The sequence below is a fragment of the Urocitellus parryii genome, chromosome 3, assembly GCF_045843805.1.
Source record: "Urocitellus parryii isolate mUroPar1 chromosome 3, mUroPar1.hap1, whole genome shotgun sequence".
Lineage (NCBI taxonomy): Eukaryota > Metazoa > Chordata > Mammalia > Rodentia > Sciuridae > Urocitellus > Urocitellus parryii.
This window is the reverse complement of record NC_135533.1, coordinates 25,188,610-25,210,186: the sequence shown is the minus strand read 5'-3', so window position 1 is coordinate 25,210,186 and position 21,577 is coordinate 25,188,610. Positions and strand designations below refer to the sequence as shown.

General features: G+C 33.7%; 1 protein-coding gene across 6 annotated transcripts in view; it reads right to left on the bottom strand.

The window, feature by feature from the left end:
• The window catches only part of Adam22 (ADAM metallopeptidase domain 22), a 222,529-nt gene that overhangs the window by 16,465 nt on the left and 184,487 nt on the right, over window positions 1–21,577 (bottom strand). For 3 of the 6 annotated variants that reach the window (XM_077796695.1, XM_026399376.2, XM_026399377.2), the window contains 5 exons: window positions 20,864–20,983; window positions 18,432–18,600; window positions 15,794–15,893; window positions 12,719–12,809; window positions 9,339–9,356 (listed from right to left, as the gene is read on the bottom strand). In XM_077796695.1, coding sequence (XP_077652821.1) covers window positions 9,339–9,356; window positions 12,719–12,809; window positions 15,794–15,893; window positions 18,432–18,600; window positions 20,864–20,983 — 498 coding nt within the window. Of the gene's footprint in view, window positions 1–2,198; window positions 2,394–9,338; window positions 9,357–12,718; window positions 12,810–15,793; window positions 15,894–18,431; window positions 18,601–20,863; window positions 20,984–21,577 lie in introns of all 6 variants that reach the window. The other 3 variants (XM_026399374.2, XM_026399375.2, XM_077796696.1) reach the window with 2 other exon arrangements.

Below are 21,577 nucleotides of genomic sequence, written 5' to 3'. Positions count from 1 at the left end.
TTAGCATTACTGTGCATCAAATAAAATAAATCAAGAAAAAAATCTGAAATGAAAGAATGACGAGAACATGAAAGTCTTCATGAAAAAGGCAGAAATACACAACATTCAATTTAAGAAAAGTCAAATACAATGGAACCCCATTACAATAGTCTATACATGAAAAGTATCAGGACATAATACAAGCCAATTTACCTGCCCCAGAACACAGCAACCACAAATGGCAAATTTGCTGTGTATTTCAGTTACATAACCCCAGCAGCAGCATTTATAATGGGGTCCCACCATAGATGTTTCTTAATTGTAAAGCAATGGATTCCATTCCAATATTATGGGAACATGGACTTCCAAGAGATTACATTAAGATTTGCTTAACTGAACCTAGTTAACCTTTATCAAAGTAATATTTAGTTTTCTGGATTTGGCATTTTTCTCCCCAAATATATTCCAAAGATGTGTAGTACATTTCAGTTAGTTGTTTGATAACTGAACTGAAATCAGATGTTTACCATGGAACTCTTTCTCACAAAGCCCATGTACCATTCAGCCCTTCTGCTAATTGTGTCCTACCATCTTTAAATGAATTAGCTACAAGAAGCAAAATTTATACACCTACCTTGTACCACATAACAAAAGAATTTTGACAAATTACATATACTTAAATGCCTAACAGTTGGATGTATTTTTAACTGGTTAAAAATAGTAACCCACTGAAAAATTTCTAACAATTCAAATGAATATTCCAAGCTCTTTTTTAGGTATTTGATAAAATAGTACTATACTTAAAAATATTTTTCATATTTCACTCTGGTTAGTTGCTAATAATATCTACTTTAAAGGGAGTCTTCTGCTGATGAGTGAAAACATGGAACTCAGCACAACTGGTACACATCAATGCTGTAGGCTGGAACTTTTTCAACATGATTTGCTTCTTAGAGAATGACTCATATTTTGTAAGAAAGGACAACAGAAATCCTTCTGGAACCCACTGATTTCTCTATTTTTTTTCTATATTATATAAAGTTTTGCATTTGACCAAGAAAATACTTATATAATGAGAGAATTCAAGTAAATCTTTGTCATCTTCTTTTCTTAGCCATCAATCCCTCAATAAATTAAAACACTAAAAATTTTAAAACACCCTTCTGCGGGTCAAAATGTAGCATTTCATCTTTTGCATTGAATTCTGATATCTAAGTGAAAACTATCCTTCGCATAGAGTTCCTACATAGAATTCACCAATTCCTTCTATTCACCTTTCTGATCAATGTTGATAAAGACTGAGCACTACTGCAGAAGTTTTACAGATTATTCACTCTCCCTAGAATACCAGAAGAGATCAGATTCCTCTCAATAAACTAGATGTTTCACCCTCACACTGCAAAGCAACAAATGTGCCCGAAGTCACGAGTCGGGCTACCAAAACGTTTTTCCTTCCCCCTACTTCCATTTCTTTAGTTAAAGAAATTCTTCTACAAGAATATTTTAGCTTCCTTCAATGTGGTATGTCTCATTACCTACAACATTCCAACTATTTGTTTCTTCTACACATTTATTTTCAAGCAATTTTAAAGCATGCAGAATTTTAAGTGGTGTCATACACCTAAAGATGCTAGAATAAGAATATATCATCAGAGTTCAAGACAGAAATAATAGATAAATCCCACCTCTATTATTATAAAAATCAGGCAATTATTAAGCATACTTAAATTAATTTGTCAACTAAGGTGTAAGTTATAAAAGTCTGCAAATAATCATTCCAAAAAAAGGCAAAATTATAATATTCAATACATGATTCACAAAGAAGCAATCTTTGTTTCACAGCGAGCTTAGCTTTGATATATATAAAATTAAAAAATAGTCAATGCAGCACTTATATTACCAATTTATGTTAACTGCTTTTATTGAAGCATGACAGTAACCTTTTTCTTTGACTACCAAACATGACATAAAGCTCACCATTTAAAATTATTAAGTACTATGCATAGTTTCTTAAGCTATATAAGAGCAAGACTGAAAGACCCTGAGGTTTCCAAACAGATTTAGAATTATTGTTTATTTTATTTTGTTTTTTGTTTCAATTTTGTGGCCTGATTTATAGGACAAGTGGTTTTGAGCATATGGCATTTTGAAGCAGAGTAATCAAAGAACAAAGGATACTAATTTTTAACATTCAAGAAAGAAGGAAGAAGTAATCAAACCTGCTGCAAAATAATGAAATGTTCTGACTAATGGAATAATGTGTGATGGAACAGGTAGAAATCTGAAAATGCGACAGAAAAGCAGACCTCTTCTTAGAACTAGATGCTGAGTTTGTGCTGACTCCAGGAGGAATGTCGCTATAAAAAGAGTCGCCATCTCCAGGCTTTTTTACATAATCTCCCTGGGGTAACTGTCTAAGGCATAATAAACATTTCAGAGTCAGAAAACAAGACACACACATGAACACAGACATATACAAATCTTATTTTAGGAAAAAGAGAGGTAGGGATAATGATCTACATGAATCAAATCTATAACAACACATAAGATTATTAATAAATGTGACAAATTAAAGTCGTTCTAACTGTTGAAGTCAGAAATGCACTCACTGAAGTCTTTATAGGTTGGATGAATAAAGCGTTGCTTTGAGAGGGAAAACATGGGAGGATGAGTTTTGTTGTTTGTTTGTTTTTTTGCTGTAACTTCATTATACTCAGAGATGTTAGCTGAGTATCAATTTTAAAAAATTGATGTTGAAGCACACATAGTAGAACAGTTCTTACCCAGTCAAAGCAATTGGGTTTTGAGGGGTTTTTTTGCACCATGATGAATAAACTATTCATGATTTCTAAACATAACAAAATGAACGTAATCTTAATTTAATTTTAAAAGAACTGATTAATTTCTAAGCTATTTTATAATTGAATCCAGATAAATTCTCATTAGAGTTTAATGTTCCATGTGGAGCTCCATTGTTCATTTAAAATAAAAAAAGGAAAAAAAATTAAAAGAAGATTCAAAGTTGAATCAAAAAGGTAATTTTATAATTGTACACTTGAATATGTGAAGGAAGATCATTTAATAGGAGGAAGAAAGGGTTGAACAGTTAACTGAATTTCTGTGGAGACTATGGAAGGACATCTGTAGGACAGTGGGTGGCAATCCTCCATCTCCACTGTGGTAGGAGAACAAGAACAGCTGTTTAATCTGCACAGGTATTAACCCCATTCATCTCTCTTTGAACAAACTAAAATTGGTACAGATTTTTATTACCTCTTCTAAGTGAACCAGATAGAAACTTTATATAGCCCCACCGCCCCCACAGTCAACTCTCTCACAGTGCCAATCCCATCACCTGCCAGTGTGTGTCGCCCAAATAGACCACTTGCACCCAAACCTGACTCAGTTCATCCAGCGCTATCACTGAAGGTGGCACAAACTAGCACTGGACTAAGAATTTTAAACAGAGCTACACTTAAATAAACAAATCTCCAACAATAGCATAAATTTGCTAATTCCTTTTTCATGTTTGGTTTCTCCTTAGTTACTACGATAAGCTTGGTTACTTACTGATGCTAAATATCAACCCCCAAATGCCACTTTCAGATGTCTGCTTGTCTATATTGATTCCCAAATTGTTGTAAATATACAAAATATTTCACCATTTGTTTTCTGATGACTGTACATCCCATGTCATATTATGTCAATGCTATGTGAACACATCTCTACAAATCTCAAAAAGTTTTCAATGGAAATAAAAAGTATGTACTTTAACTTGTATGGTTTAAGCTACTTCTCTATATTTTAATTTAAAAAAGGAATTCTCAATAACTAGTTTATAATATCGATTCTACCCATAATTTTTTCATACAGTTTCCTCCAAAATATGTTTTTTTAATTCTATAAGTGACTTCAGCTCATGACAGTTACCTTTTCTTTTTCCTGGTTATTATGAAAAAATAATTTTATAGGGAAAATATATAAGCCTTGATACTTACAGTGTTCATAGTAACAACAAACAATATATTTTCCTTTGTAAGAGATCTTTGATCTCTATTCATATTTTCTGTTTTATCCCACATTAGGAACATACTCCTTCAATACTTGAAAAACAAAATGCCCTTAATAAAATCAGAGTTCCATATTTTGTCTCAAGGAAGAAACTTCCCTATTGTATTATATAAGTATGTTAAAAAGATTACTACAGAATGTCAGCATCATATGTCCAATAACAATATTGATGGCCAATATAGTCCTTCTGTCCCTATTACCTTTAATGATGATCCTAGGAAGGCAATGAGATGTGCCTCAACAAATTCAAATTAAACAAAAACAAGCTATTATATAAGAGCTCAGAACCACACCGAACCTTTCTTTTTACTTTCTTTCCCCAAATGACCTTTTCTTCACAGATTTTTGGCTTTCAGGTATTTACCCTGGCATTCTGATACTGCATGTGCAGATGGACTACCTCCCACATTGGAACCTAGTTCTGTTTTGTCTTAGACTGAGAATGTTTTACCACCTCTTCAAGGTAACCTCTCTGTGGTCACGGTCACTTTTTACACAGTGCACAAACATCCTAAATGGTAAACATAAAAGCTATGGGCTTCAGTCAAGGAACTGAAAGGGAGTTTCAATTTAATGTACTTCTGGGGCACCACCTCCTTTAACAATCCAGCAAGATTTGATTCTTATCTATGTTCCCTATAAAGTCTCCAACATACAGAAACTAATTTTCCACATTCTCCTGAAAATTCCACAAGGAATGGATGCAACTTGTTTTCATACTTTTTTCCTGTGGTAGGTTTTGAATTAAAAAAAAAAAAAAACTCTTAAGAATAATATTTAATATTCTTCACTGTCCATAAATTTATCTTTTAAAAATATTCATTATGCATTTTTAAAAAACTATTTCTTCTTGTTTTAGAGGAAGTAGAGAATATTAGGTCCCCAGGGTCAATAAAATAATCTTGCATCACTTGTTATGAAACATCATAAAAAATCAATTAAATAATGCCCTTAAAAATTTTAAACTGAACTTTTCCCCCTAATTCTTTATTAATAATTTTTGCAGATTTCTTCCTACATTTTGAGTGTTTTTCATGTTCCCTCAAATCTGAATTTGAAAGTGATTACCTTGGTCGATGGCCTGGCTAGTGGTTTTATAACAGGAAAAATCACCTCATATTTCTCATATTATATGCAAACATTTTAGACATGTACTTGATTTTTTGGTAAATAATAACCAAAATGAATGCTATGTAATTAAGTTCTTTTTCCTCAAAGGTCATCCCTTCCTACACTAATTACAGATTGTCTTTTTTTCCTCTCTACACATTTTCATACCAATTTGTGCTTTGAATTGATGCATCTCATTCGATAACATTCTTTGAAGGTAATCCTATTCTCTAACACAAGGAACAATCCCTATAACTTAATGACTTTGGAGGAGCTGATTCATACAAACTGTTAATTATTATTTATTTCTAGGACTACAGTATTCATTGTTATTGTTTTCTTGTTCTTATTCTATTTTAGAAGATAACATGTTTATATTCATAAATCATCTAGCTATGTGATCACTATAAATTTAAACATTCAAAGAGACTTCTGGGATCACCCCGAAAGTCTTTAAGCAAATTGTTGATCCTGTTATAAGAGAAGTCTGATCTTTCCTAAAAGCATCCATTGATCTTTAATATTAATTTTGACAATACTTATGCTTACTGAACATGAAAGAAAAAAATTTAAATAAGTCTCAATCTTTCTCTTATTGAAATTGTTAATTTACTATTTTAAGAAGTATTGTTCAAGGTATACCAATATTTTCTAAAATAGTATATTAACAGATGTATAAATATCACTGAAATAATATTAAAAGAAACCAAGAAAGGTTTGGAAAAAAAGATAGGAAGTCCACAAGCAGAAAACAAAGTGCCTAAAACATGAGAGAGAAAAAGAAAAAGAAATAAAAAAAAGAAAGAAATGGGGGTGGAAAAGAGTAGACTGCTTAAGATAAAACCACAGATCAGAAAGATGATTTGTTATATTCTATTTTTCATTAATCATAGTAATGTATGTTAATTTCAGAAAAGAAAAGGATTTCAGCTGAATAGGGATGTTTTATAAATCTAAGTTCGCTTATTATTTCTTACTCTATTTGCAAACAGGCCTGAAAACTAAAACCTACTTATAATTCTTGTCACAACTGCTAAATCCTAAAGCTATTATACTATGATACAAATAATGACATCAAGTGAAAAGTGTAGAGTGTTTTTTTTTCCCCCTGGAAATTTAAAGAAAAAGGATAAAGGAGCTTCTGCATGGCTCCTTGGTTCCATGGATATATGCTTCATAAGGTGACACTGACAGGTTTCAACTGATTGTACATGTGTGGGGTTCTGCCTCCACTGGTCCCAGAACAGGGCTTCTATTTTTTTAAGTAAGCAATTTGTGAACAAAAAGAAAGAAAATAGGCTTGCTTCTCATCTTTTTTGTCAACTTGCAAGTAAACAGATAACACAATCCTTAATATACTTAAAACCTTGAGGACACATTCTCAGGAGGGAAAATTATCAGGTTGTCACATTCAATTACAGAATTACTTGCCTGTCTCCTCAAATGAATTGAAAGTTATGTATCATTTGACTTTTTTAAATAAGAAAATGTTGAGACACTCCATACTTATTAGATCTTGATTTTGGTGTCAAAGCAAACCTTCATGTTCACCAACTCCTTTACCAGCTCAGCTGGTAGGGGTGGGCCTCATTCAGATTGAGGACAGCTACATTCCTCTTTGAGAACAACATCCACCTCTTTTATTTGAAGATCAGAGAAACACAAAGTCTTTAGAAACCACATACAAATAACTTCTCTTTACCATAATGCTTTAAAGATTACAAAGAACTCTTTTTGAGTATAGAGTTGTGGAAACTTGTGATTTCTCAATATCTCATACTAGATTCCTAATTCCTTGTCAACTGCTCCTCCCATCACAGGAAAAACTTAATTTACGACAATGACAACCCAAAATTCTTAATTCTACTTCTTGTCATCCTTTGGAACTCACAGATATTTATTTGAATGACTACAAATAATTGTACAAGACTAAAAATTTCCTAATGCATGCTTTGTTCTGTTGGCCTGACCCCTTCTCCATTATTACATGTATTGTCAGGGATAGAAGTGTAGCACCATAGTTCAGCACTTGCCCAGCATGTATGAGGCCCTGAGTTCAATTCCTGGCACTTGAAAAACAAACAAATGAAACAAAACAAAACAAAAACAACCTAACATATCTTCAGAAAGAAAAATCCTTCAAAAGATACCTATATATTCACAACTTCCTGATTTAAGTCCATTCACTGTTAATCTCCATTTTGAGAATTATTGTACAAGTCTAACATTCATTAGCTATGGACAAGGATGAAAAAAAAAAAGCTTTAGGTGAAATATATCAAATATATAAAACAAATACCCACTGTAGTTGTGACAACTCTCAAAACGTACTAGATTCCAAAGGAGTAGTCATTTGAAAATATTCCAAAAGAATAGTCATCAATGAAATGACGACGTAGTAACACTAGAAGATGTGAAAACTTATTAGTCAAATACAGGAGATTCATAGTGTGAAAATGCTTTAAACTGTATCCACGCATATGTTGAGTTAGAATTAAAAAATTGGTGCATAGTTTTAAACAAAGCATTTTTGTAAAGTGTGGGCAATTTCCTTATTCTGGATAGCATTCTTAGGGACAACAAAACTTAAGGGTACTCTTTTGGCTTTGCTTATGTTATATAATTGAGTCATTTTGCTTTCTTTTTTATATATCCAGCAGTATTAAATTACATTATTGCTTTAGTTCCTCTGGAAATGGAGCTCAAACATAAATTCTCTGTCATATCAACCAAAGTCTGTCTTCCACAGAAGAAAGCTACCAACCTTAGATTTCTGATATGACTAAATCAATTTCAACCCAATTAAAAACCTAAATGGCTCTTTCTCAAGTGCGTATGGACACGAGAGTTCAAAATAGGGGACTAGGGCTGAAGCTCAGTGTCAGAGCATTTGCCTAGCACATGTGAGGCATTGGGTTTGATCCTTAGCACCACATAAAAATAAATAAATAAATAAATGGTATTGTGTCCATCTACAACTAAAAATATTTTTTAAAGAGTTTAAAACAAGTCACAAAGAAATCTACTTGTTTCCAAAATTTAGTCAATTTTGTCTCAGTTTCACATTTTTTATTAATGATGTGTTAGTTACTCCAGGGCAAGGTCAATATTTCCTAAACCTATGCTAACTGGTACCTTGTGGATATCTTAGAATTACAGATAGTCTACAGATATTTATGGCTAAAGTCTTCAGCGGTTTTAGATTTAAACAGAAACATACAGAAAAATAAAGTTTAATTTTTCAATTTGTGAAAAAAAATGAAAGTTGTGGTTAGAGCCTGGAAAAGTATCACCGCATTTATTACATCTTATTCTTAACCTGCCTCAGGCAAGTAATAGAACTATGGAAAAAGATAAGTAGGTAGCAATTTGCACAAATACCCTGAATGCAGAACTAAATACTGTATGATACACAAGACCTGGTCTGAGTTATTAATTTCCAGGACATTTTAATTTTTCTATCCATAGTTAATAGTATTAGTAACTTTTTAAATGTGAAAAGTGAATGGTATGCCCCAGCACTATGTGGCAATTTATATAAAATTAACAATTCTTACAGAACAACAAAATTTCCTTGTATGTCTTTTTATATGGTTGCCAAAGATGGATTATAAAGTTATGTTGAATAATTTTCTCTGTGGGAATTTTTATTTAATAAAAAAAGTATAGGAGACAATCAGAGATTCCAACTATGCAAATTCCTTCTTTAACTACCTATGTGATCACCTAATCAGAGTAAATTGTTTTTTTCTCATGCACAAATAACATTTTCACCAAGTGCCAGAACATTCCCCTGGTAGCTACAGTGTAGCCAAATAAATGATCACTTATGAATGAAAGTTATTAATATAACAACAGTAACAAAGAAAAATAAATTTCCTCAGATAGTATTAGGCAATAAGAGTGTCATAAACATAAAGAAAAGCCAATAAACTAATGTAAACAAACATGACAACTTAACATGAAGGAAGTTTGTTTTTGATGGAAAAATTCAATTTCTGTACATATATAATAATAAAAATAACACAATTAAAACTATTTCAATATCATGAAAAATCAAGATCAATGTAGAATAAAAATAAAGTGAATTTGATTTATAATTGCATGTATGAATTCCAGTGATATGAATCAGGGGTTAAACCTTTCAGTTACATGTTCAGATTAATCTAATCACATACCTCTGTTCTCGATAGTTTCTTTTCATGAACAAGAAGAGAAAGGGGAAAAACACAAGAATTAGTTACCTATGGAAGCACATTAACAGAGCACTCATCATAAAAGCTCTGGCATTAATTGAAAGGACTTTGCTAGAAGATTCTAAATTGCAGAGTTAAAACGGGGAATACACAAAAAAATTCCACTTTATCATTAGGAAAGGTCACACCAAAAGACTGGTGACATTTTTGTCAGATAATTTGTCATTTTTAAACAAATAAATGATCTTTAAAGAGTAACTTTCTACAACATCAATTGTACTACACTGAGCATTAGTAATATTCCAATGATTAGTAAAATTCTAATCTTATTTTAAATACAGGTTTTCAGACACATGTGTTGATTTAAATAATAAAGTTGATGAATCCAGTTACTTGCAAAAATTAATTATATTTTCATAGAAATAATAATCATAATGTATTTCTGTTAGAATACAAACCCCCAACTATAGCTGTTACTAAGAATTTCAAATCAGAAAACATAAATACACACCAGAACATTTGATTTCATCATGTGTGACAAATGAGTGAGTTAATTCACAGCTGTTATGGATGACCTTTGTAGTTATTACTACTTATTCACTCAAGTATCACATTGGAAATACCTGCTCCATGTTTAGTCTCTTTTTTATTTGACCAAATACTAAAATAAACTTATGTTTATTTGCCATATGATAAAATAAACTGATCTTAAAAAATTGTTCTGAAGGGTGTAACAGGGCAATACCAGTGAGTTTCAAGAGCTGTTGACTTTCTCTCTTGACATAATTAGAATATATGGAAGACTGAGTTATTTGGGACTCCTTCCTCTAAGATCAAGGACAATGTCTAAACGTGAATATCCTTCCTGGCACCTCCACCTGTGGATCCATTCCACCCACATTATCAGGATCATAACAGGCACAAGAGGGTAAAAGTGCCCATTTGTTATTAGTTTCAATTTTGAAGACTTTTGGATGGGGGGAATATAAGCCTGGTATCTTTCCATTCAGCATGTTTTGCTTTTTATTCCCTCAAGCTGATTACTTGAGCCATACAGTTCTAGATGAGGATTTCTCATTTCCTATTCCTGCTATTCCCCACCCAGGGCTTCACGAAAGAGTGGAAAGTTTAACAAGCAGACCTAAGAAATGAAAAAAATGAGTTCCCAGACCCTAAATCTGCTTTTGATTTTCAAAGAGAATACATGAAATATCACTTATTAGTTCAATTCCTCTATTAAAATTTCTAAATTCTCATTCTATTTCTAAATGTATTCACATAAATTTAGAAACATTAAAGTGTTAATCATTTAGGTTCAAATTACTAATGAGGAGAATACTGTAATATGAACAATATTTATCTTTTTCCTTAATCAACCTGAAAAATGTATGTATTCAGAAGTGTATTTTAAAGAGTAAAATCCCAAATGAAACAAATAGAAAGCAGGTTATTTCAATAAACAGACACAGGTAATTTTATAAGCAAAAGGAAAGTGTTAAAAGTTTCATGTTTTCTGAACAGGAAGTTCTACCAAGATTGGAAAAATGAAATATCCACATGCATCAGTAGGTGGCAGAAAATCACACCCTCCAGAGCTATCAATTATCCTTTCTATTTTCGTGTGACCAAATGAAACCACTGAGCTGCTTCAAGACAGCAATGCTTGTGATGGCAATTACTTCGCAAGTCCTGCATCAGGGAGGTAGAGGAAACAGTGTGACCTAAGGTGTAGCTTACACACCTGCAATTATAAGGGGACGTCATATGATGAAAAGCTTTCTTTTCAGACATATGCTTTTAAAACTTAAAATGTTTTGCTGAAGTCAGAGTGTGCAAATGTAAATGTGCAATATACCAAATGACCTGCACATAAAAAAGGCTCATAAGCATCTGCTATGAACTGGTATGGAGATAAGTGATGCAGATTTAATCAGGGCAGAGCTTACTCCTCTGCTGTGTGCTCCTTCACTATGTCATCCCTGCTACACTCCGCTACACTCTAGTATGTTGTCTGGGCAACTTGTTAATACAGTCTTCTGTGAGAGTCTGTCTGTCTTTAATGCCTGCTGCATACAACATTTATCCTGGCCGTAAAGTCACTGTGCTCCCTTTTCAAAGATACTCTTTGAAGGTTTAGAGCTTACAAGCAATTGCCATATAGTCTTTCAAATGTGTCTCCTTTAATTTGATTACACATCTCCATGTTAAGTGATAATAATTATAGCAATTACATAATGCTTTCTGTGGGCAAGGTATTGAAAGTTTGATACATATCAACCCACAGAACAAAGATGAACCTATTAAAAAATATGGCATAACTTTAAAATTCCAAATATTCTAATTTCCATTTTTTTTGACCCAAGTTCAATTAATGCTGAAAAATATGCTGTGAAATGAGATAATGCCAGGCAGGAATGCCGAGCCAAAGTGCTAGGGCTTCCAAATGGAGAAAAACCCAAGGCTGGTGGACAGGAACATTGTCATTAGAGATGGACAGAATATGACTAAGTTTAAATACTAAAGAGAATTAAAGGTTGACCATATTTAAGTTTTAACTTACTAAACTTAAATTTTTAGTTTTTGTAGACTAAAGAAATTTTTCACATCCTAAGTATTTAAAGAGGAAACTGAACACATTAAATATATAAATAAATGCTTAAAGGCATTTACTTAAGAAAATGTTTAAGAGTATCAAATATTCAAAAGCAGTATGACTTTTAACTTTTTAAAATTTACGTATAGAATCAAAAAGTTGTAAGTTAAACTATAAAACTTAAGGAAGAATTAGGCTTTTGATTTTTTTAACATGGAGTTTTCATTTTAACAAATCAAATATCATGACAGTCTTTTCTTCACATAAACACTCATGTACATCACAAAAAGTTGTGCCTCTTTCATAATGGCCCTGAGGACAAGGGGTATCACCTTAATGAGATGAATGGCTCATTAAGAGATCTGCTGCTTCTATTCTTTGATAACTGTTATTATTGTGCTTCTCTCTAACTGACTGTCTTGCCTAGATTTTGAGTATGGTTTAAGTAAAGGAAACCCTGTCATTAAAAACAAAGAAACCTAGCCTTTGTATTAGACACAATTTAAGTTGATTTTAACTCAGTTCAGTGATTTTGGAAAAAAAAATATTCAGTACTTTCAGAACAGAAGGGAATTGTCTCAAAATCTAAAAACTGCTAAAATTATTATTACCTCTAACTATGCCAAAGGTTATCATTGATTGTTGAGCCAGACTGTTTTTTCAATGCAAGCGTATTTATCCAATAAGATAAAACTTTCTAGATGTTTTCATTTAATCAATGTGTTTCAAAGTATGTCTTATAGTACTAATACTGAGTCATTTCACTTACTTATAACCCCAGGCAGTTATTCCTAATATGAGGGCCAGCATTAAAATGGTGCCGGCAATTATGCCTATTATGATATTGATGCCAGCAACACCTGGATGGAAAAAAAAGAAAAGAACATCAGTGAGATAAAATTCCTTCAGAACTTCATTCTTCAGATTTGTAATCATCACATTAAGAACACTATTTGTTTAAAACAAAAAGTAAGATTTTTCAAAGGAAAGAAAAATCAACCATAAGTCAGCAAGCCATATCAATCCTTTTAAAACGAATTTACGCTCCTTTTTAATTCTTGCCCAAGTGCATTTTGCACAGTTGTACTTCCCATGTATTTTTCTGGGAAACCTTATGTCATTAAACTAAAAGATGGAAGAAGAATGATACTAACAAAGTACCCTTTAGGAAGGAATTTTAAGAAATCTGTTCTGTAGGGAGCCATCCATGTGCTATATGTGGGCTACCGTGCATCGAAGCCCATTGAATAGGAATAGCTGATGTCTGGGAACTTCTAGTGGTCATTTCCTCTGTGTAAGACTGCCCAGAGACACTGTGAATTCCTATTCCGCTCTGCCATGTCCCACACAACACCTGAGATGGGTGTGACCAGCTAAGATGCCAATCAACCTGCTGACTGCAAGACATCACAAAGCAAGATTCCACCCTTGAAACTTTATCCCTGCCTTTGATGTACCCCCTTAATAAACCACTGGAGCCATTTTGCCTTGTCTAGTTCCAGCTCCCATGTGGACTAAACCTATCAGGGCTCTGCTTTTGAAAATGTGTTTCTGACTCTTTGTCTTTTGTTCTTCACAAATTATTCCACACTTTAATTTCTCAGGTGACTTACACCCTCCTCAGCAGGAAGAAGAACCCCCCCAACGAGAAGCTGTCATCCCCTATAGTGTTCCTTTTGACCCTTATTTCTTTCTCTGAAATTCTAGAAGTTTTATTACTTAAATTACTCCATTTTGACAATTAATGCAAGACCCTTGCTGCTCTAAATTACGTGTGTGATATTTTGTCTCTCAAAGTGAATATAAGCTTCTTAAGGGAGAAAATACATCTACAGGTTTCTATGATCAGTACTCAGGGGTGCAGATGATAGAAGCACTGGTTTATCACTCCCAGTTGGACAACAATGGCTGTGTCATCCTAGGGGAGAAAACCCCAAAGGGAAAAATGGTCTAGTGAGGGGATGTTGGTGTCATTGTGGCACAAGAGGGAGGTGGCACCAGGAGGGCAAAGGGAAGGGGGAGCAGAATACAGGGCAGACAAAACTCAGGACTGAGCGATGGCATTGTCAGCACCCATCAACAGGCAGGTTGAGATGTGATCCCTAAGGGATCCTGGCAGTGAATCCAACCCATAGTCAGTAAGTCCATGTAAAGGACTAAAGGCAGGGAAGGCCCATCCAAGGCCTGGATCCCACACTGCTGATTATGATTTATACCACATTTAATTGTATGCAGGGCTTTCATCCACAGCAGCTTAGACCTTTCCTTGTCTGTTCCTGAGACATCCTTCTAGACAGCAAAGGTTAATGATCAAGGGTAACTGGAGACTGCAATTTCCCATGGCAGAAAATAGCGGTCTCCCAGTCTGGGAGCCCTCAGGAGTCATGCAGGAGAGCAATGCTAGGGCATCAGAGGAGAGTGGACAGCTCCTCTGTAAGAGGGGTGGATGCAGATGCCAGTGCATCTTCCGGGTCACTGGGATTTTCTTATTCCAAGACCTCAATTGTCTGTCCTCACTTCCTTTTCATAAAAGGGTTTTAATAGGGACAAATAAACTTAGATGCTAGTCTTGATTATTTCTAAGTAATGGTATGTCTTTTGGTAAGTCACTTAAACCCATGTGCTTATAAATATCCTCACCTCTGCATTAAGTATGGAAACAAGTTCCACACTACCACTTACTGCTGCTAAGTCTGAGGATCCTAAAATCTTAATCATTCTGTGACTTTCTTTATTAAAGTCACACTAGCTAACATTTCCAATCTGTCTAGATGACTAGAAGTAATATATTTCTTAAGTTTCTCATCCTTTGGAGGCAAATGGACTTCAGGATTTGAGCATTATTTTATGCAAAAGAATATGCAATAAAATGGTTTAAAAGAAGACATTTACCTTTAAGGTATGAGTTACTACAACTATCTGCACTTAATTTCCACTTCTCCACCCAAGCAACCCCAGCTTTAAGAAATGTGCCTCCCTGTTGTTTCTGACCCAAAAACCGCTTTCAGGAAACTTGGCCAACGTATACTTCTAGTTCAGGTTGAAGAAGTGTAGTTAAAGGTTGGTGAGATTTTATAACAAAGAATATTAAAAATAAAATTTTAAAAATCGATTCTTAATTTTTCTTTTTCTTATTTATAAAGTGTGTACATATAAAATTCTCCCTTTACCAGGCACAGTGGTACACACCTGTAATCCCAATGACCTGGCAGTCTGAGGCAGGAGGATCACAAGTTCGAGAACATCCTAAGCAACTTAGAAGGGCCCTGAATAACTTAGCCTAGACCCTGTCTCTAAATAAATAAATAAATAAATAAATAAATAAATAAATAAATAAATAGGCTGATGATGTGACTCAGTGGTTAGGTGCCTCTGGGTTTAATCCCTGGTACCAAAATAGATAAAAATCAAATAAAATTCTCCCCTTAAACTATAAGTATTTTCTTCATTTAAAAGAAATACTAGGTTTTGTTGACAGCCTCAGTTAATACTTGAAAAATTTCTCTGAAGTAGGACATGTTAAGGCTGTCATTAAACAAGGTAATACTCAACATGTAAATAATTATAATTTGATAAAAATGATTAGTTTCATAAGGTGGACCCCACTTGTATAGTATAATTCATTATTATGTATATATAATTTATTTTGAGTTATCATAAAATAACTTAAATAGGGCTGGGGTTGTAGCTCAGTGGTAGTGCGCTTGCCTCAGCACCACATAAAAATGAACAAATAAAAATAAAGTTTAAAAAAGAAAAATAACTTAGATAAAAATGACCAAAGGGAAGTTCTCTATTTACTTGTGCAAAAAGATGACATAATGACACCAAATTAAATATCTACCGTTGCTAGTCTTTGGACCTTCATTGTGAAGTAACAAAGTGCTGCAGTCTGCACCTGTCCAGAGCGTATCACAGACACACTTCAGGTCGTTACTGCACACCTGAAATCCAAAATCAAGCTAGAGTAAGTATCAACTCTCTGGTACAAAGGCATGAAAAATAAACTCTAATTAACTTCTGATAATAATATGCTGAGAATATGATGACACTGAAAAATTATTAATACTTTTTTTCCTACTAATAATTATTTTATTTCTCACTTAGACTAACAGCTGGCCCAAAGGGCATAATAAATGTCAACAGAAGACTTAATTTTACGTCTAAAAAAAGTCAATGAAATTCCTATTTTGACTTTTATTAACTTGTTACGAGAGAAATTTTAAAACTAAGCAAAAATACAACTATTTGTTATTTATCCAATATGAAGTCTTGCTTTTCTTCCATAAAAGGTTCTTTATGCCAAAATTTTATTATTAACTTTTTAGGAAGCAGAATGAGATAAAGAAAAGACCACAAAGAAGCAGGAAGTCCTGGTATTTATTTTGCAGTGGTCTGAGAATAAAGCTTCACAAGGTTATAACCCTGTCAGCTCAACCCAAATTATAGAAGGCAGCTGCCACAGGGCCATGGGAACTAAGAACTCTCACAAACAAAGTAGAAAGATTCACATAAAAATGACAGCAACCACTAAATCATAGGAAAATAATCTCTTCATTTATCCATCTCAGAAAGAGAATCTACACTTAGATTCTATTATTCAAATCAACTGGATGTATTGAGAAGAAGGAAAGAACTAAGTAGGTTTAACTGAGAGGCAGGTTTCACTGCACATTTCTGCCTTATCCAATCTAATGTTGCAGAAGACAACATACATCCACATCTACGTGTGACTAAGATTAACAATTATGCAGGAATAAAAAAAATTTAGGCTTAAAGTCAAAAGGCCTGGACCCGAGTCCCCGTTTCACTACTGCTGCTTTACCAAGGGTCCTTAACCAGGTCACCTGGATCTCTGAGCATCAGTTTCCATATCATATGACAGTACCAGTGATACAGTGACAAGAACAGACAGCGATACCAGTGTACAGTGATTATAATAAATGGCACAGCTGACACCCATTGAGTACTCACCATGTCCTGGGTATTGTTTTAAGTTCCTTACAAGTATTAATTCACTGTTCTTCACAACAATCCTATACAGTAGGAACCATTATCATTCCCATTTTATAGAGGAAGAAATCGAGCCACAGAGAAGCTGTATCGTTTACCCAATGTCACCCAGCTAGTAAGAAGCAGAGCTGGGATTCTAAACCATCTGATTGCAAGCCCACATACACAATTACAAGATATACAGTACATAAAAATATTGACTATACTCCATTTTAATTTTTGTCATAGAGAGTGGAATTACTCTAAGTTATCTGGGATATATCACTTCTGTATTATGCATAATTGTTCTAAATTATGTGGATGTTATTTACCATCTGATTTATTTGTGTCTATCACTCTTTTACTAAAATTCATTAAACCAGTAGTTAATAGAACTGTTTGGTCTCTGCATTTTGTATCCCAAATTTTAAGATAAAGAAGATATGAAAATTTATTTTGCATAATCAAAAATAATTCCATTATTTTTCCATTGTCCCCTCCAAAAAGTATTTTTCTCTAAAATCCTGTTCATAATTAAGGAAAGATGATTTAACAGATCCCCTTATAGCAGCAGAACTACTTACTATGTGTCTTCCCTTTCTAATGTGCCAAAGGAATTCCTATCCTTTGTCAAAGAGTGATGATTACATTACTTCCCTAAGAAAATTCTTGGCATCTCTCTCAGGGATATTACATGTAATGACCAAGACTGAAGACTTAAAATTACAAAACATAATCTTTCCCTCACCTGGATAATACAATCAGTCCAAGCAAAGAACTGAGCAAAAGAATAAAAAGAAAATCATATCACATGCTAAAAGACAAAGAACCAAAATTTTTGTTAGCATGGAAATTCCAAGCTGAAAAATGACAAACTTTGGCACTAATAGAAGGCAAATACTTAACCTATAAACTTATTTACATAGGAACTATATTATCTGATACATAACTGAAAGAACAGAATAAAGTCTTCCAAACACCATTCTTGCTCTTCATCTATGAGAAACGTTTCCCTATTATTTTATAGTTCCTCAGTTGGTACTAACAGTGGTAGCCACAGCAGTTATTTATGGTCTGTTCTGATAGGTCAGTGCCCAAATCACACCAGTACTTAAATATTGTAGCCACAGTCCCTCCTTTTTATTCTCCTTTTTTAAAAAAAAAAATCCTATTCCAGTTTGTTAAAATTTATTTCCTAGTTCACTTGCACAAAAAAAAATGGCATTATACTATATGAAATCACATTAACATGAGAAAGAAGATATAAGAACTTGGTTAGGAAGTTTATCCTCTTTCTTATTCCCAAACTCTCTCAGAGTACACAATAAAAATTATTCAAATGCCTATGATCAAATGCGTGTTCATATACCAACTACAAACATGGATAATCATGTTTCCATAATTTTGGAAAAAGCATTTTATGATCATGTCTGTTTCTGTGATCTAAAAGAAATGAATAGTTCCCTATGGCAAAGATCCCGAATACTTACTCCATTTCCTGAACAAACAGTGCCTTCTTTACCACTTAAGCAAGTACTAAAGTTGAAGGAAGCCACAGGAAGACACCTGTGTTCCAAGCACATCATTTGAGGACCACAGGGTGTCCCATCCTCCACATAGCCAAGGTCTACATCTTCTTCAAGCTTAACATGCCCACCACTAAAAATAAATGGGGAGCAAAAAGAAAATGGGGTTCTATTAATTCTCATTCATCTTGACAATATACTCAAAAACTGGTGATATTGCTTCTTTTATTTTCTACTTTTTTAAAATTGAGTGATATCATTTCTTCTATTTTCTACTTATTTAATAAAAGCAAGTAGCATGTCAACATCTAAAGGGAGAAAACAATTGAATCTTTTAATTTTTCACATACATTTACATAGCTTAGGATTTAAACATACCAGCCTGAATTGAAACAGTTTTACTATTTTGCCTTGGTTATTATGTAAAACCAATAAGTTCATTATTACTAGATTTGAAATAATAAATAGGTTTCATGATATAGTAATGCCAAGAATAAACCATTTCTTTGCCTGTGCTACTTTTGATTTTTCCTTAGATGGATGTTTTTCATTTGTTTGATGTTTCTTTGCCTACTTTTCTAAGAATTTACCACCAATTAATTCAAAACTAATCCAATGTCTCTCGGCCAAAGTCTCTACAGAAGATGGATCTGACCTTTTCTGTGGAAATCTCCCCTTGAGTTTCTGACCTGCTCCTATCTGTTCTGATTGTCCCCATGTACCTGGCATAGAGCTATAAATCCAGGATTCCCCAAACTATCAATTTGAGGATCTCCATATCTCTCTCTCCCTCCCTCCAACCCCCATCTCCCCGTTTCCTATACCTACTACCTTACTCCTGTGTTTTGGTGGAGCACCATTTCCACTAGCTTTCTGAGAAAGAGTATTGAATGGTACACTTTGGAAAAATTTCCAAATCTAAAAACGTCTTCATTTTCTACTCTCACACCAGATTTGACATTTTGTTATCAAATTCCAATTTGCAAATAATTTGCTCCGTCATCTTCTGACTCTCAGGGTTCCTGTTGATAAAACTCTTAAGCCATTTTAAGTCGTAAGCCTTCAAGATTTCCTCCTTTGTGGAAACTTCTGGTATTCTTTGCTTTATTCCAAGGTTCTAAAATTTCATAAGGATATGTTTAGATGTGCCTCTAATTACACCCACTGTACCTGATACCCAGTGAGGCTGTTAAAATGGAAATTTAAGTCCTTCAGTTCTAGAGTTACACATTGACAATTTCCTCCCTTCTGTGATCTTTATTATTTCTATTTTAATTTTATGGGTTTTCCTCTATGCTCTCTTTTTTGCCTTTTTTGAATACTATTAGGGAGATAATATCAATTACTGAGTTTCACTTCCACCATTTTTATATTTTAATTTCCAGCAGCATTTTTTCTTCTCTGAATATTTCCCCATGTTTTTTTTAAAAGGTAATACCCTATTTCCTTGTTTAATCATAGAAATCTTGTTTCTTTCATAAATATTAAGAAGTAATTTTCTTTTTCCCCCAATTTTTACATGTTGATAACTTTCTTCCTATGTCTCATAGTCTGCTCATGTCTGAATTGGGGAACCAAATAGATTATTGGAAATTTAGGGCATTCTGACTGAGCATCACTGAGATTAGACCACTTCCACACAACCTTGATATCAATATTCCCAGTTAGAAACCTTGTCTCTTATTCTCTGTAAGTACAAAGCCCAAATCAACTCTTAGCTGAGTTGAAGAAATAATCAGTATATCTATTTCACATACATTCATTCATCTATCTTATTTCACCCCTTTCTTCCAAATTCCTTTTCTCCCTCTTCCAAAGGTGGATGTTACTACCAATTTCTAAGTCTTCTGGGAAGTGACACTATATCTTTGATTGGGTCTCAATTTTCTCCATTATTGAGAAACTCATTTTTCTTAGCTCCTGGAAGTTGTCTGCCATACAGTTATTTGCTTTACTTGTTCCAAAATTGCATTGTTGCCTTCTTTTTCTCTGCCTTCTAGTGGACATTAAGCTCTTAAAAAAAAAAAAAAAAAAAACAAAGACCCACATAGAGTCCTTTTAGCAGAAATTCAGAAGGGAGCAAAAGCATTTGGATATATTTAACAAGCTGATTTTACCCAGAAGTCATGATTCACTTTCCTTCATAGAAAGAAATGCAAGCTAAACCCTGCTTTATTTTACTGACCAACTAAACACATTCCTAGCAACCACATAATATTCTACATTCAACTAATTCTTATCTTCCCTTTATCTCTTTTCTGTTTGAATTTACTCAATCACCTTCATGGATTAGACTCTACTCGGCTTTACTAACAGGCATGTGTACTGAAAACATACACCTAAGCTGCATTCCTAGGAGGTAAGATGACTAATGTTCTCACGGAGTGGTTAGTTACCTGCAGTTTAATGTTCTTCCCTGTTGCACAACCAAAGTGGATGTGATTTCACCATCGAGTTCTCCAAGCCTTGGGATATTGCCAATGTTGGTACACAAAAGGTAACCACAAAGTACATCCCTGTGTTGAGAGAGTACCAATTATTTACTTTACTTCTTTCCCCAAAGATATAACAAACCTTGCACAGTTGGAATGATAATCTTGTCTTATTTTAGGATTTGTTTTCCATCAACAATATTGCTTACTCATATGCCAAGCAAAATAAAATAAGCCCAAATTAGTTTCCCTCCTGCTTTAAAAAGTGTCTTCTCTGAAATTCTTGTTGGTGAATCAAAATTCCAATTGTTTCTTTTTCTGCTCTTTGGTTCAAGTGTTTATCTATGGAAAATTGTCTATCAAATAGACTTCTTTTACATCAGAATCTCTTTGCTTGTAACACATTATTGCATATAATAAACTATTTTTTTAGTATTTATAAGTTAAGGAATAACCTTAGGACAAGTATATTTTAGAATATACACATTTCTGCCACCTAACTCCCAGAATCAAAGAAGTAGTTAAATATTTTACATGTAGTTTATAGATTTTCAGCCACAAAGGCTCACCAGTGCATCTTTAAAATATTTCAGAGGCTGAGGCAGGAGGGTTGCATGTTTGAGGCCAGCCTTGGCAACTTAGTGAGGCCCTGTCACAAAATGAAAACAAAATAAAAAG